At 44.0% G+C, this 16,842-nt stretch overlaps 1 protein-coding gene across 1 annotated transcript; it reads right to left on the bottom strand.

The window, feature by feature from the left end:
• Positions 1-5,489: 5,489 nt before the first annotated feature.
• LOC138364653 (uncharacterized) lies at positions 5,490-15,569 on the bottom strand. Its single transcript, XM_069324628.1, has 3 exons — positions 15,526-15,569; positions 13,311-13,664; positions 5,490-5,544 (listed from the first exon to the last, which is right to left on the bottom strand). The coding sequence occupies exons 1-3, from the start codon at positions 15,567-15,569 to the stop codon at positions 5,490-5,492; spliced, it is 453 nt and encodes a 150-aa protein (XP_069180729.1).
• Positions 15,570-16,842: the final 1,273 nt, after the last annotated feature.

Raw genomic sequence — 16,842 nt, 5'->3', positions numbered from 1 at the left:
ATCAATAACTGGGACACTAAAACACCTCACTTACGGGCTCGGGCACAAACACCTGACGTATCCAGTCCATAGATGGCGCTGTCGTCGGAGCACCACCTCACCAGAGGTCAGGAGCGGCTGTGTTGTGAGCTGCACAGGACTGGAAACTGGCCCTTGTGGCTGGTACACCTTGTCCTCACCAGGTGTCGTCGTCCGTTTGGCGGGGGTTTCGGGAGCTGGCCAACAGATGGCGTGGTCATTACTGCTCCGTGCTCGGACGCTGGATCCGGGTTCGTAACAAATTAGGGTGTGCCACTCACTGTCTTCATCTTGTCCTTGTTGTTGTTGTTGAGGTTGCTGCTGCTGTTGCTGCTCACCCTGTTGCTGTAACCTTTCCCGGTTCCTGCTGTTTCTGCCTTGGACTGGGCAGAAACCATCATCCCCTGTTGTAGAGTCACCTGTACCAGTATTGTTGGAGGGCCCCGGGTTGGGATCGTCACCGGAGGGCCCTGGGTGGGGACCAGCACCCGGGGGGCCCCGGCGAGGACAAGAGCCCCCGCCGGAGGGGGGGGAGGGCGTTATGGTTTCCGAGCACACCAGCCATGGTCACTTGTCTCAAAGTCTTACTCCTCGTGTCAACCATCTATTTGCTGCGGCCCACTTCATGTGTTGTTGGGTGGTATGTCTTCAACACTGCACTCTGCCCTACACACACATGTACATATAGACACCTACAAGGCACAAGGTTTACACCTACACGTAGTGTAGGGGCACTATATGGGGTGTCCTGGCAGTCTCTTGTGTAAACGCACTAGTCGCACACACAAACCGCGACCTTGGGTAGGGAGGGCACAAAGACTGTTTTTCACGCGCGTGGTGCCTGAGGCTCCAGATACCATGGGGTGGCCACCTACCTCACGACTCTCCCTTCAGCAGGCCTCGGTATTGTCACATTAACAATTACTGCCTTAATTTCTGGCCAATCCACACATCCAGGGCCTACCACAGTTGGTAGGAGGGACGGTGCACACTTAGTAACGCTGTAGCTGACCTATTTGGCGCACTGAAGACTAGACCTTAGGCCTAGGCCTATGTCAAACAGGAGGACGGATACATCCTGCCTGCTCCTCCTCTAGCTTGAGGGCAACTGTACACTACTCTATGTAGTGCTCTGTACACTATGTACTACTATGAACTGTACACTACTCTATGGGCAACTCTACACTATTGAAGATCTTTACCCAATACGGATTTCCACGGGAGGTTCAAAGTGACTGTGGCACCAACTTCACCAGTGATCTCTTCAACAAGACACTGGAAGAATTCAGCATCACTCAGGTATTGTCCAGCCCCTATCATCCTGCTTCACAGGGTTCTCTTGAACGTAGTCACCAAACGATTAAATCACTCCTAAAGAAATATTGCAATGAAACCATGAAAGACTGGGATAAACAACTTGACATCATCATGTGTATTTTCAGAAGTCTCCCAAATGAGTCTCTTGGAGTATCTCCGTATGAGATGCTCCACGGACGTAAGTGCCGTACTCTTCTCAAAGCTTTTAAAAACTCTCTACGTAATGTCACCTTCAGTGACCCTCAGCATGTGCCCCAGTTTCTTCAAAACTTAAAGCACATTCTAGAGAGAGTACGTAAATTTGCTAATGACAATCTATTGAAAGCTCAAGAGAGGATGAAGACTCATTTTGACCAACGCAGCAAAATCAGGAAATTTAAACCAGGAGACTTCGTGTTGGCATATTTTCCTATCCCAGGCTCTCCATTGCAAAATAAGTTTTCAGGACCTTACCGCATCAAGGAGTGCAGAAACAACAACAACTACGTTCTTGAGACTCCAGATAGGCGGCGGAGGACCCAGTTGTGCCACGTCAATATACTCAAGGAGTATAAAGGTATTTCCCCCACTGTGTTAATGTCACTCTCCACTTTCAAAGATCCATACCTCCACAGTGAGACCTTTCCTGCTTCTCCTCCGGAAAGCTCTGACTCTGAGTCAGTGCCTTCCAACTCTGAAATCCATAATGATCTTCCTAAAAATTTACAGGACTATAATAGTGCTCCTTTGCTATGTTCTGATCCCATTCTCGCCTCTCCAGATATCACGAAGCCCTTCCTCATCAAGGTCGACGCCAGTAGTACCGGCATCGGGGGCGTCCTACTACAACAGCGAGGCGAGGAGGTTCTTCCTGTCAGCTACCATAGCCTCACAAGTTGAAGCCTCACTAGAAGAACTACAGCACTATCGAAAGGGAACTCCTCTCCATCGTCCTGAATCTGCAACATTTCGAACCTTACCTACAGGGGAATCGGTCTATTGCCATCTACTCGGACCACAATTCCCTGCGGTTCCTTCAACAGGCCCAATTCACCAATCAACGTCTTCTACGCGGGGCACTGTACTTGCAAAATTTTAATCTGGAGATCTTCTACATCACAGGTTCGGACAACATCATAGCCGACGCCCTCTCCAGGGTCTACGAGGTAGAGACAAATACTCCTACCTCTACACCAGCTACTGAAGTAACTTAACCCGTAAGAGCAGGGCTTCGGGAGAGAGCTGTTACGATAATCTCCTTCAAGAGAGATTTGGCCTGCTCTTTCCTATCGTCATGTTACTTCAGTACATCTACAACATCTAGATACTACAAGCAAGTGTAGTACATATTTAGTCAAATACGTTTTGCCAGGCGCAAACGTATCATACATTCGCTCTCCACCTCTCCCCCTCCATCGTCGCCGATCACCAAACTAGCATTTCCAGCCTGCCAGCTTCTGATTCGTGAATCGACGTCTGCACCACTGCACTTCTGCACCTCTGCGCCATCTACCTAGCCGATGTCTGGGCCTGCACCAGCCATTGGAGTCAGAATATCCTGTGCTCTCAAGCTGAAACAACCATCTGATATACGCTCTGTCTATTAGTGGATGTTCTCAGCCAGCGCTTTATTCTCAGCACCTGTTAATTTCATTTTGTCTTTATCCATTTTAGAGTAACGTCACCACTATATTATTTTGTTATTTTTTTTAATTTATAATCTTTTGAGTTTGCATTGTACATAGCCAAGGAATTGTCTTATTCATAATTTGTTTTCAATTTAATTAAAGTTTCATTGTTCATACTATTTGTTTTGCTTGTTTTGCCTTACTTTGCCACAGGACACAACAGCTACGCAGTCATCTTTTTTTTTTTTTAAATGTGATAGGCATTGACACCAGCCATTGGGAGGACTGCAGAACACCTACACTTCTTTTTTCCATCACAATATATATATATATATATATATATATATATATATATATATATATATATATATATATATATATATATATATATATATATATATATATATATGCGAGTTTTCAGTCGCATATAGTCCTGGGGACCATTCAGGCTTGTTCATATATATATATATATATATATATATATATATATATATATATATATATATATATATAATGTCGTACCTAGTAGCCAGAACTCACTTCTCAGCCTACTATGCAAGGCCCAATTTGCCTAATAAGCCAAGTTTTCCTGAATTAATATTTTGTCTCTATTTTTTTTCTTATGACATGATTAAGCTACCCATTTCATTATGTATGAGGACAATTTTTTTTATTGGAGTTAAAATTAACGTAGATATATGACCGAACCTAACCAACCCTACCTAACCTAACCTAACCTATCTTTATAGGTTAGGTTAGGTAGTAGAAAAAGTTAGGTTAGGTTAGGTAGGTTAGGTAGTCGAAAAACAATTAATTCATGAAAACTTGGCTTATTAGGCAAATCGGGCCTTGCATAGTAGGCTGACAAGTGCGTTCTGGCTACTAGGTACGACATATATATATATATATATATATATATATATATATATATATATATATATATATATATATATATATTTATATATATATATATTTGGGTACCACCTCTGGTGCCAATGTGGGGACCCATAGCCTCGGAGAAGAAAATAAAAAGTTTTCAGAGGAGACCTTGTGGTTTCTCACTGAACACTAATATTATCTCCTACCACACCCATTCTTTTGTATGTACACATATATATTTACTTTATTTGAACTTTGTTACAAAAAAGGAGTTACATATGGGTTACAAAGATGGTTATCATAGGTTGTCGAGTTCCTCCAGCTCCTCAGATGGCGGGCAGGAACCCTGGATGCAGTGCGCATTTCCCCTCTGTATCGCCACACTGAGGCACTGGAAAAGAAAGCTTGCAGCTCTTGGGTCCCTTGTTGTTTCAATGAGCCTAGAACCTAATTCCTTCAAAAAACTGGTAGCACTTTTACCCCAGGCGCCGAGTGTCTCTGAAGCAATGGGGACAAAATTGTAATGGTGATCCAGTTCTCTATACTTACGGGATTTGGCTGCTTCCCTGTGGGTGGCAGCGCCACCTGGTTGTGCAGCACTGAGGTTAATGTAGGTGGTAGCCAGGGTTGATACGCACGTGTAGTCCCATACCAACTGCTTGCCATTCTTCCAGGGGTTCACTGTGATACCATCCGGGCGACCAATAAGAGCATCAGAGTTACGGGGCGTTAGGTAACGGGGCTCTCTTTCAGCTGGGCATCCAGCTGTAGTGAAGCTCCTCTTGATGATGTCGTTAACTTCACTGTGCATCGAGTGCCATCCCCCTGTGCTTTGGCAGAGTAGGCCATGGTGGCCGTACCTGTCAGCCACCACCTCGCCACAAATACACCTATATCTGGTGTGGATTGGGGCAGCAAGGCGGAGGGCCACAGCAATTCGAAGGGCGTGTGGTGTGAGACGCGTGCCAGTTGCCGACATTGGGGTTGCTAACAGGAAATCCCCTGCATGTGGTGCTGCTACTGCTGTGAGGCGAGCAATGTCGTGTTGTGTTGTTGCAGCACCCAGGCACTCTGCAGCAACTTAGTCTACAATGGGGCTATCCCAGCTGGATTGCTTGTGGGCTTTTGGGGATGGTGGTTGAGGTGATGGGTCTGCACGAGAGGCCCACTCTGTGGCACAGCGTGTAAAAAAAGGGATCATGTACACCTGCCAGCTGATGTAAGTGGGCAGGTAGAATTTCTATATATATAAATATATATATATATATATATATATATATATATTATATATATATAAATATATATATATATATATATATATATATATATTTATATATATATATATATATATATATATATATATATATATATATATATATATATATATATATATATATTTATAATAGGGAAGGGAGTACCACCTCTGGCTGGAAGAAGGGGGACCCATAGCCTCGGAGGAAACCACACATAACGCATTGGAGGGAATGTGGGTCCCCTCCAATACAGTTTCTGTGTGCTTTTCTCCTACCACCCCTATATATATATATATATATATATATATATATATATATATATATATATATATATATATATATATAAAGTGAGAAATGGCTTAAAATTATTTTAAATCATAGGAAAACGAAAATGTATATTGATTTTTTTTATGATTTAGTTAATAAGAAGTTGAGAGGAGAAGTGAGCATCGCCATGCATGCGGTTATTCCTATGAGGAGAATGTGTGCATTAGGTGTTACACATGTTACACATTGGGGGGGGTGGGAACCGACCTGTGAGATTTATATTTATTTAATTTTTATGAATTTATATAGAATTAATATTTACGTTAATTTATATATTTCGATAGCAATTTGTATGATGATAAGTGGACTCTATATCTGCAATAATCTCCCAAATCGATCCACTGCACATTAGGGGGGTTTATATTGAATTTATATATGCAACCAATCAAACTACAGTATTAAACTACATATATTGTTAGACATTGAAGAGGTTCCTTATCTCATTGTACAGCAGGCCTTAGTCCACCAGATATAACTAAGATGTAGACACCAAATTATCCTCTTATAGGTAGCTTCCATGCACCCAGGTAACTGATGCACAAACCATGCTTCCTCGTCTTGACCTGTCAAAAGGGCGCTAGCTATAAAGCCAGAATCCTAATATATGACAGCTATATCAGAGAAAACACTGTACAAGGAACCATAAAGACCTAGGCTTAATTACCTTTTTTGAGTCGATCATTCGTGTTCTAACCGGTGGGCCCTATCTACTGACATTAATGGCCAAAAATGATTAGATAAACGGGTTGCGGAAAGATACTTCCCTTGAGATTGATGATAGTGTGTTGATGATGGCAGATCACTACTCTGATCTTCCGTAACACTTCATCCAAGAGAATAAATAGGAGCTGTTACTCGCTCCAACGACTCTGGTCTTAACAATAACAATGGCTGACCACTCCCTCCTCACTGACGCTACTGGCCTACATTGTCCAGATGACAGTGACAGAAGGGGTCACATTTACTCTATTTTAATATTGATAATTAAGTTAATTTATATGAGATGTTTTATGATGGTAAAGTCCAAAGACTAATGTATTTAAGAATAATTCCCACCATAATAGGTGGTGAATTTATAATAGTATGTGGTAATGATATCCCGTTTTCTATAGGCGGAAAATTCCACTACAAGTTACATTTTCTATGGGTTAACTTGTTTATACAATGCAGCAATATTATCTGCCTGTATGATATTATTAAATGGTGTCGGATTTTCCGACAAGGGGAGGGTAGGGGCTGTTTACCCAAACAGAAAACGGGACAGTACGTCATTTACATCAGCCACTTTCATTTTGTACTGCGTCAATTTTTGGCTTTATGTAACGCATACGAGCGAAAAGCGACGTTCTTTGTCAGAGGACATGTTGCTATATTATGCACGCTGTTCTCTCTCTCTCTCTGCTACAGGTTTCGGGCTGTGCAACAAGAGTTTTGAGAGTTGTGAAACAACCTCTTGAGGCCTAGGTGTTTTAATATTCTCCTAACTGTGTTTTTATGATTCTCTTGGCTGGCTGCACCGGCTAGGAGAAAGGGAGGATAGGAAACACAGGGAGCAGAATTGATGTCCAACAGATATAATGTACAACATGATGTCATACGTATATATAACATGTATGTTATACGTGTATATGTCACGCATGTCGTATATGCCACATGACACACAGTACGTCAGTAAACCAAAATGAGGACTTCGTGATGTCATATACACTCAAGATGTATGACATCATGATTATGTATGACATCACTCGAGACAAGATGAAGATTTTTGACATTAACAAAATTTCCATTGTGTACCTGTGACCCGAATTGATTGATGGTACGACTTGGTACGTGATCACTCTAGCCAAATGCATGTTTATAAAAACTCAAAACGCGTTTAAAAAGCTCCAAAACGCGTTTAAAAAGCTCAAAACGCGTTTATAAAAACTCAAAATGCGTTTAAAAAGCTCAAAAACGCGTTTATAAAAGCTCAAAACGCGTTTATAAAAACTCAAAACGCGTTTATAAAAGCTCAAACCGCGTTCATAAAAGCTCAAACCGCGTTTATAAAAGCTCAAAACGCGTTTATAATAGCTCAAAAACGCGCTTATAAAAAGTCAAAACGCGCTTATCAACTTCATATTGAAAACATTTCTTCCGTCACTCAGTATTGGACGTTATTTTGTATAAAACAAATAAAGAAAAGCACTCGTGTTGATAACGATTTTTATTTTTTTAAGATTTTCTGTTTGGTCAACTGCAGTTGTATCTACATCGCTTCGTATGTGTGTGTGTGTGCGTGAGTGTATTTGAACATATGTGTGTGGGGGGGGGGGGGATGTTTGAAACATATTTACGAAACATGTGAACAAATACTCGGCAGGTGTAGACAGCTGTCACCAGACAATGGGATGACGAGGAGTGCCAAAGTGTTTCTACAAATCTTACATATTCTTGTGGTAGGGGGAGTGTCTGGTGACACTTTGCAAACAAGAGACTGATGCTGGGGTAAACAGGAGAGGATAGATGCTGGGGTCCACAGGAGAGGATAGATGCTGGGGTCCTCAGGAGAGGATAGATGCTGGGGTCCTCAGGAGAGGATAGATGCTGGGGTCCTCAGGAGAGGATAGATGCTGGGGTCCTCAGGAGAGAATAGATGCTGGGGTCCTCAGGAGAGGATAGATGCTGTGGTCCTCAGGAGAGAATAGATGCTGGGGTCCACAGGAGAGGATAGATGCTGGGTCCACAGGAGAGGATAGATGCTGGGGTCCTCATGAGAGGATAGATACTGGTGTCCACAGGAGAGGATAGATGCTGGGGTCCACAGGAGAGGATAGATGCTGGGGTCCTCAGGAGAGGATAGATACTGGGGTTCACAGGAGAGGATAGATGCTGGGGTCCTCAGGAGAGGATTGATGCTATGGTCCTCATGAGAGGATAGATGCTGGGGTCCTTGTATAATTGTATAGTTGGCACACATCTTCTACCACTATGTAGACAGAGCCATTAGGCCACATTGGCATTCACTGTGCCAGCCATGACAGGGGTGCACTCTGGCATGGCCAGAGTGACCCTGGCACTCTTCTGTGTCTAGGCTTTTTCCCTTCCGCTACAAAATATCGCCAGTCCTGAGAGCTTCACTTGACTGTTTATATGTAAATGAGACTTGGAGTTGAAGATGGAAAGGGATACTTAGGAAAAAGTTGGAAAGTTATGAACACATATAGTTTCTTTTATTCTCGTCTGTCTGTGTATGTCTGTTTGTCTGTCTGTCTGTCTGTCTGTCTGTCTGTGTGTCTGTCTGTCTGTCTGTCTGTCTGTCTGTCTGTTACGGACCCGAATCCAGCGTCCGAGCACGGAGCAGTGACGACCGCGCCATCTGTGGGTCAGCTCCCGAAACCCCCTCCAAATGGACGACGACACCTGGTGAGGACGGAGTGTACCGGCCACAAGGGCCAGTTTTCAGTCCTGTTCAGCTCACAACACCGCCGCTGCTGACCTCTGGTGAGGTGGTGCTCAGACGACAACGCCATCTATGGAGTGGATATGTCGGGGCGTTTGTGTCTGAGCCTGTAAGTGAGGTGCTTTAGTGTGTCCCTGTTATTGATGACGTGTCTGCTTACAGAGTCGACCTGGGACTGCTGTAAGGGAAGTTGAGGCAGTCTACCCAAGGCCGTCCCCATACCTTGTGCTTTGCTGCAGCAGCTGTGAGTCGCCTCCCGGAGGAACACTGTGGTGTTACCCTGCCAGTGAAGTGGCAGTTGAAGGATTGTCGTACCCAGGACCGACTGCTGGAGACGATTGAACCCCTGGGGTATTATGGACAGGAGAGTGATCTGTGGTATCACACGAGGCTCCTGACTAGGGCGCTACCCTAGTATCGCTCGTGGAGTGGCCTGAACAGCGTTGCTGATCCGGAACCTGCCAGCAGCTTGCTGGACTTGTGGTTGACGGCCTCCACGGCGGTGCCCCAGTGGAACTGTGTTTTGGCTGGCCTGTGTCCGGGGTAGACTCAGCTTGATCGAAGGATTCGTCAAGAGACCACGAGAGCACCGAGGACTTGGCACCGAGAGGATCCAGCGTCTTCAGGAGAAGACGACCGTGTATATACTTCCCCTGTGTAGTGTTAATACTCCCTCCCCCTGTGTAACTTTTATATATTACTTATTGGTGAAGGTAATTATAATCTTAAGTTTTTGCCTTTCTTTCCCTTCCCCTTTTATTTTACTTTGCGTCACGGATCTCATCCCTTGAAAGCCACTATTGGCTTGGGGCCGGATACCCTTCCTCTAGTAACATCAGAGTACGAACCCAGTTGCGACCCGAGAGGGCCGTAACACTGTCTGTCTCTCTCTCTCTCTCTCTCTCTCTCTCTCTCTCTCTCTCTCTCTCTCTCTCTCTCTCTCTCTCTCTCTCTCTCTCTCTCTCTCTCTCTCACTCACGCGTGCGCGTGTGTGTGTGTGTGTGTGTGTGTGTGTTTCCAGAGTTTGTTTATAATATTATCAACTCCTCGACCCCCATCCTGGCCTCAGGCTGGGGTCGGGGACTCCTAGAACCCTCTCCAGGCAAGGTCCAGGTAACTACTAACTGAGCTTCTACATATCTCTCTTCGAACTGTTTTTAAGCAAACTAATTGTTTAATTTAAAGTTTTCATTTCATTATGCACGATTCGATTTAGTTTCACCAAGTCTATTCCTTTAGGTCAGTCTTCTTAGTTCTGGGTCCAGTCGTGGAGCAGACTTCTGAATGGTCAATGTTCTGAATGAACAGACTTATGAATGGTCAACGTTCTGAATGGGCAGATTTCTGAATGGTCAATGTTCTGAATGGACAGACTTCTGAATGGTTAATGTTCTGAATGGGCAGACTTCTGAATGGACGTCTCGATGTGCAATCGCCACTTCTCACGCAACTGGAATATTTTTTACGTTAATCCCATGTTGTTGTTGTTGTTGTTAAAGATTTGCTACCTGGAACAAAGCTCCAAGTAGCACGGGCTATGGTGAGCCCGTAGCCTAAATCCCAGAAGCAACACCGTATATGCAGAAGGATATAATCATATATGTCCCCACTCCTATACTTTTATATACGAATCGTGACAAACAGCATCACCTGCGTTACTGTGGGGATGCTACACAGCACCACGTCCAGCTAGGACGTGTTGCGAGGAAGCAACTAGCTAGGTATCGCGGCCTAGGAGCCGTATTATGCCCGAAACGCTTTGCGTAATAGTGGCTTTAGGCATTGTATGTACTAGCTCTACCTATAAGTCAAACAATCCTTGTAAAAATTTATTGTATGTATGTACCTTACCTAAATAAAATTGTATTGTATTGTATTGTATTGTATTGTATTGTATTGTATTGTATGTACACTACTGTGTGTGGGGGACAAATTATAACGTGTAATTATTTAGAGAAAAACCGGAATAATGTCGAGTTGTTTGTGTTGGTAGTTTGTTTTGTTGCAAGGACCGATGTGTGTGTGTGTGGGGGGGGGGTATGTGTGTACTCAACTAGTTACTGGGATACAGAAGTGTTAGAGGGGGGATATGATCACCACATACAAGATTCTCAAAGGAATTGATAGGGCAGATAAAGACAGGCTATTTAACAAGAGAGGCGCACGCACTAGGGGACACAGGTGGAAATTGAGTGCTCAAATGAGCCATAGAGACGTTAGAAAGATTTTTTATCAGTGTCAGAGTAGTAGACAAATGGAATGCATTAGGCAGTGATGTGGTGGAGGCTGACTCCATACACAGTTTCAAATGTAGATATGATAGAGCCCAGTAGGCTCAGAACCTGTTTTCCTGTTGATTGACGGTTGAGAGGCGAGACCAAAAAGCCAGACCTCAACCCCCGCAAGCACAACTAGGTGAGTACAAACTAGGTGAGTACACACACACACTTCCACTAACTCGCACCCAACCACTTGGGCTGCACGGTAGAGCGACGGGCCTCGCTTCATGCAGGTCGGCGTTCAATTCCGACCGTCCACAAGTGGCTGGGCACCATTCTTTTCCCTCCCCGTCCCAATCCTTATCCTGGTCCTTTCCCAGTGCTATATAGTCGTAATAGCTTGGTGCTTTTTCCTCATAGTTACCTATGAAAAAGAAAAGGCTTTTCGCTTCCTCCTCATACTTCCGTTCTCCCCTCAACTATACCTACGTTTCTCCAATCTTTTCTCCAGTACAGAAGTAATACGATAATCTTGGTATCTAAATGGTCACGAATACGTCTTGTACTTGTGTCGAACCTTGTACACCTGTGGAGGCAGTCAGCAGGTCAGCAGGTCTCTTCTATATGGAGATTAATGAGGTCATTTACCTGTATAAACAGTTTTCCCAATGAAGATTTACCGCCTTGTATAACTCTTCAGTACAATAAAGAAGTGCTTAAATTTCCCCAAAGCAATACATTACGTTGACAGCAACACACACACACACTAACGACATGTTGCCCAACACACAAGCAGGGATCAGAGGCGTGGGACCCGGGAGCTAGACCTGCCGTTAGTCACCTTTAGGTGACACACACGTTGCAATAACTCCCAGAATGTTTGTTGTGTCCATAATCAAACACTCTGGCAACTGTGACCCCTGCAACTGATCGCTGCCACAAACTTTACAACCACCAACACGCCCTCTCTCCCAGGGAGTACAAGTTCTGTAGAGAACAATGTTGTTCTGGTCTGGAACTTATTTGTTCTCGTGAGACGTATGGGAGGGGGACGCCTGCACCACCCGAAGTGGCACATGTGACTGGCTTGCACGAGTCTGGCTTGTATGGGTCTGGCTTGTATGGGTCTGGCTTGTATGGGTCTGGCTTGTATGGGTCTGGCTTGTATGGGTCTGGCTTGTATGGGTCTGGCTTGTATGGGTCTGGCTTGTATGGGTCTGGCTTGTATGGGTCTGGCTTGCACGAGTCTGGCTTGTATGGGTCTGGCTTGTATGGGTCTGGCTTGTATGAGTCTGGCATGTATGGGTCTGGCATGTATGGGTCTGGCATGTATGGGTCTGGCATGTATGGGTCTGGCATGTATGGGTCTGGCATGTATGGGTCTGGCATGTATGGGTCTGGCTTGTATGGGTCTGGCATGTATGGGTCTGGCTTGTATGGGTCTGGCTTGTATGGGTCTGGCATGTATGGGTCTGGCATGTATGGGTCTGGCATATATGGGTCTGCCTTGTATGGGTCTGGCATGTATGGGTCTGGCTTGTATGGGTCTGGCATGTATGGGTCTGGCTTGTATGGGTCTGGCTTGTATGGGTCTGGCATGTATGGGTCTGGCATGTATGGGTCTGGCTTGTATGGGTCTGGCTTGTATGGGTCTAGCTTGTACGGGTCTGGCTTGTATGGGTCTGGCATGTATGTGTCTGGCTTGTATGGGTCTGGCATGTATGGGTCTGGCTTGTATGGGTCTGGCTTGTACGGGTCTGGCTTGTATGGGTCTGGCTTGTATGGGTCTAGCTTGTATGGGTCTGGCTTGTATGGGTCTGGCTTGTATGGGTCTGGCTTGTATGGGTCTGGCATGTATGGGTCTGGCTTGTATGGGTCTGGCATGTATGGGAATGGCTTGTATGGGTCTACCTTGTATGGGTCTGGCTTGTATGGGTCTGGCTTGTATGGGTCTGGCATGTATGGGTCTGGCTTGTACGGGTCTGGCTTGTATGGGTCTGGCTTGCACGAGTCTGGCTTGTATGGGTCTGGCATGTAGGGGTCTGGCTTGTATGGGTCTGGCTTGTACGGGTCTGGCTTGTATGGGTCTGGCTTGCACGAGTCTGGCTTGTATGGGTCTGGCATGTAGGGGTCTGGCTTGTATGGGTCTGGCTTGTATGGGTCTGGCTTGTATGGGTCTGGCATGTATGGGTCTGGCTTGTATGGGTCTGGCATGTATAGGTCTGGCTTGTATGGGTCTGGCTTGTACGGGTCTACCTTGTATGGGTCTGGCATGTATGGGTCTGGCTTGTATGGGTCTGGCTTGTATGGGTCTGGCTTGTATGGGTCTGGCTTGTATGGGTCTGGCTTGTATGGGTCTGGCTTGTATGGGTCTGGCTTGTATGGGTCTGGCATGTATGGGTTTGGCTTGTGTGGGTCTGGCTTGTACGGGTCTGGCTTGTACGGGTCTGACTTGTGTGGGTCTGGCTTGTACGAGTCTGGCTTGTACGAGTCTGGCTTGTACGAGTCTGGCTTGTACGAGTCTGGCTTGTACGAGTCTAACTTTCCACAAACGAATTCCTCTTCGACGTCTCTGGCTGAGTTATTTGAGTTAGATGTAGATCTGTTGAGGATTTTTCAGGTATGAAAAACAATTCATAATTGTTTGTTATGTGCCATAGTTATGTGTTCTCTGATTGTGCCATAGGCACAATCAGAGAACACTGAATAAACATCAGAGGTCCGCGGTTGTTCAACGTCCTCCCAGCAAGCATAAGAAATATTGCCGGAACAACCGTGGACATTTTCAAGAGGAAACTACATTTATTCCTCCAAGGAGTGCCGGACCAACCGGGCTGTGGTGGGTATGTGGGCCTGCAGGCCGCTCCAAGCAACAGCCTGGTGGACCAAACTCTCACAAGTCAAGCCTGGCCTCGGGCCGGGCTTGGGGAGTAGAAGAACTCCCAGAACCCCATCAACCAGGTATCAATTCCCCGAACACTATGAAGCTAGTGAAAAAAAAAGAAACTGAAAACTTGAAAAAAACTTAAAACTTTTTGGGAAATTGGAAATCAAAACCGATCAGAAGCAAGGTCAAAATACTGGCAGAATAGTTTTTGTAATCAGAGAGAAGCAAAATTTTACTTAATCTAGTTTAGATTAGAAATTAGAAAGAAATTAGAAAATTAAATTAGATTAGAAATAAAATAAAAAAATTTACTTAATCTATTGTATTTCTGGTATAAATAACGATAGAAATATAAGAGTTTATCTGTGTTCCATAGATTCAGTTTCATAGATCATGTATGCTATATTTGCAAAGATTTGCTTGTTAATTTTCGATATTATATAAAAATTGAAGTAACATAATTTGCCATGTTATAGTTAAAATATTAGTGACAACAATTATTAAATCGTTAAATGGGAGCAATTTAGACGTTCTGTCATTCTTGGAGCAGTCAGAAAAATTGGAGAAAAACGTTACATTTTGTAATCCAATTATGATGAGTTATGACCTCATTTAGAAGGCATCAAGTTATAATTACTTTCAGGCCTCATAGGAGCCATCAACGACGGAGGGTCAACTAGACGATAATCTGTATTCAAATGAAGATTATATTCAGATACGCAGGAGTTATGTATAGCCATTGACAATTATTTTCAATTTATCAATTATTGTTAATTTATCAATTATTGTCAATTTATGTAAATTATTGTCAATTTATCAATTATTGTCAATTTATCAATTATTGTCAATTGATGTAAATTATTGTCAATTTATCACTTTATATAATTCTACTGTACTGACCTAAATAGATATATGTAAATGTTTATCTCTCAGCCTGTCTGAGGCTGGAGGCCAAGCGTTTGGGGCCAAATTCACCCAATATTTCGAGTAATTGCCTTTAGGGATGTGTCTAACATGGACAGGTCTGACGTGGGGTAGACACACCACCAAAGGAAAGTAAATAGTTGTAAAAAATCACAAATGGAGAATTCTCGGGAGTAAAGAGGAGTAAAGAGGCTCCCATATAAACGAGAATACCCACCGAGAGAGAGAGAGACAGAGAGAGAGAGAATAAGAATTCACGATTAAATTAATAGAGAAAACCTTCTCACCATCAACACCACACCCAAGACAAGTCCCCAGACACGGGCTCACCATAGCCCGTGCTACATGGACACTTCGTTCTGAGTAGCTAAATCTGAAACAACATCAACCCCAGACACTCCCAGGGCCATAATAAGGTCTGGAGACCGGGCCAAGCTGGCCCTATACACGCAGATCCTCTCTATAGCACCCGCCTGGACCCCCATAAGCTCTGCTACACACAACATTGTCGAATCTTTGGGGTCATACCGTAAGGAAAAATGTGGAGAGAAGCAGACATTGTGGACGGATTTATTCCTCTGTAGGACTTCTCTTATAGCGTTATTAGAGGAGAAAAAAACATGTTATGGGAATGGAGGAGCTTCTACCTTACAGCGACCACTTGGGCTGGACGGTAGAGCGACGGTCTAGCTTCATGCAGGTAGGCGTTCAATCCCCGACCGTCCACAAGGGGTTGGAGCACCATTCCTTCCCCCCCCCCCCCCCGTTCACATCCCAAATCCTTATCCTGACCCCTTCCCAGTGCTATATAGTCGTAACGGCTTGGCGCTATCCCCTGATAATTCCCTTCCCGTTCTACCTTACAGGGGAGGAAATAGGACATTGAGGGAAACCTTTTTCCCCTATTCGGAAACCCTATTTTTTTCTTTCCGAAAATGTCATTAGACCGCACATTATATTAAGTGGCACATACATTCACATATATCAAAATCTAAATTACAAATCGCGTTTCAATATTTTGGATGGGTTTCAAAGGCTGTATTGAGTGCGAAAAGTGTTTACGGAAGAGAAACGATCGAAATTACACTGATTTTGAAGCAAAGTTTGTGAAACATCTCAACACATTTCATTAAAATGTATCTTTATATCAAGTACTGATTTAAAAGATACATCTAAGAAGCATCTCTTGAATAAATGAATTAAAAGTCAAGCAGACAGTAAGAAAGTTTTAAGATCTTCGTTAACTTATATTATCAAATTTCCGTGTTAAATTGTGCCAAGAATTTGAGGAAAGCACAGGGAAAATGGACAATTTCAAAAGGTCAGCTATTTATCCTGTTGCCGGAGTCAGGCAGCAATCACCTCACCTTATCCTTCGCCGCTCCCTACGGTTAAGGGGAGGTTAGGTGAAGCGTAGATTAGGGTGTACTCTCACCTACAAATATCTACATTTTTCCCATTGGACTTTATGGGTTCACTATAGCCCGTGCTACTTAGAAATTTTTGTTCTGAGTAGTTGAATCTAAAGCAACAACAAACTTGTAACTTCACCTCCACGTAGGTTCCCATTAGAATCGACTTGAGAATGGTCCAGGACGGACCGAAACGTCGTCGTCCCTTCACCTTCTAGTGTGTGGTCTGGTCAACTTCCCATTAGATATTCCACAGTAAACAGTTCATGCTCATCTAATCCGAAGTAGGCTCCTCTGAGGTTCTCTAAACTAACCAATCAGTGAAAGTGAACCACAGCTTAACTAACTCATCGTGGACTGATCACCAGATCACCTAACTCATCGAGGCCGATGTCAATTAGCACTGAAAGCGTATACCCAGCCAAATCTTTTGCGTATATTAAATACCATTCAATTTGCAAGCTTGTATTCTTCAAAACGAGAGGATTTTAATACCATTTTTTGTCTCTGGCCTTTTATTTTGATTCGCATCAGCTTTTAAAACATCATCCAAGTAG

This window comes from Procambarus clarkii, chromosome 14 (assembly GCF_040958095.1).
Source record: "Procambarus clarkii isolate CNS0578487 chromosome 14, FALCON_Pclarkii_2.0, whole genome shotgun sequence".
Taxonomy (NCBI): Eukaryota; Metazoa; Arthropoda; class Malacostraca; order Decapoda; family Cambaridae; genus Procambarus; species Procambarus clarkii.
The sequence above is the reverse complement of the archived record's forward strand: the minus strand, read 5'-3'. Positions and strand labels throughout refer to the sequence as shown.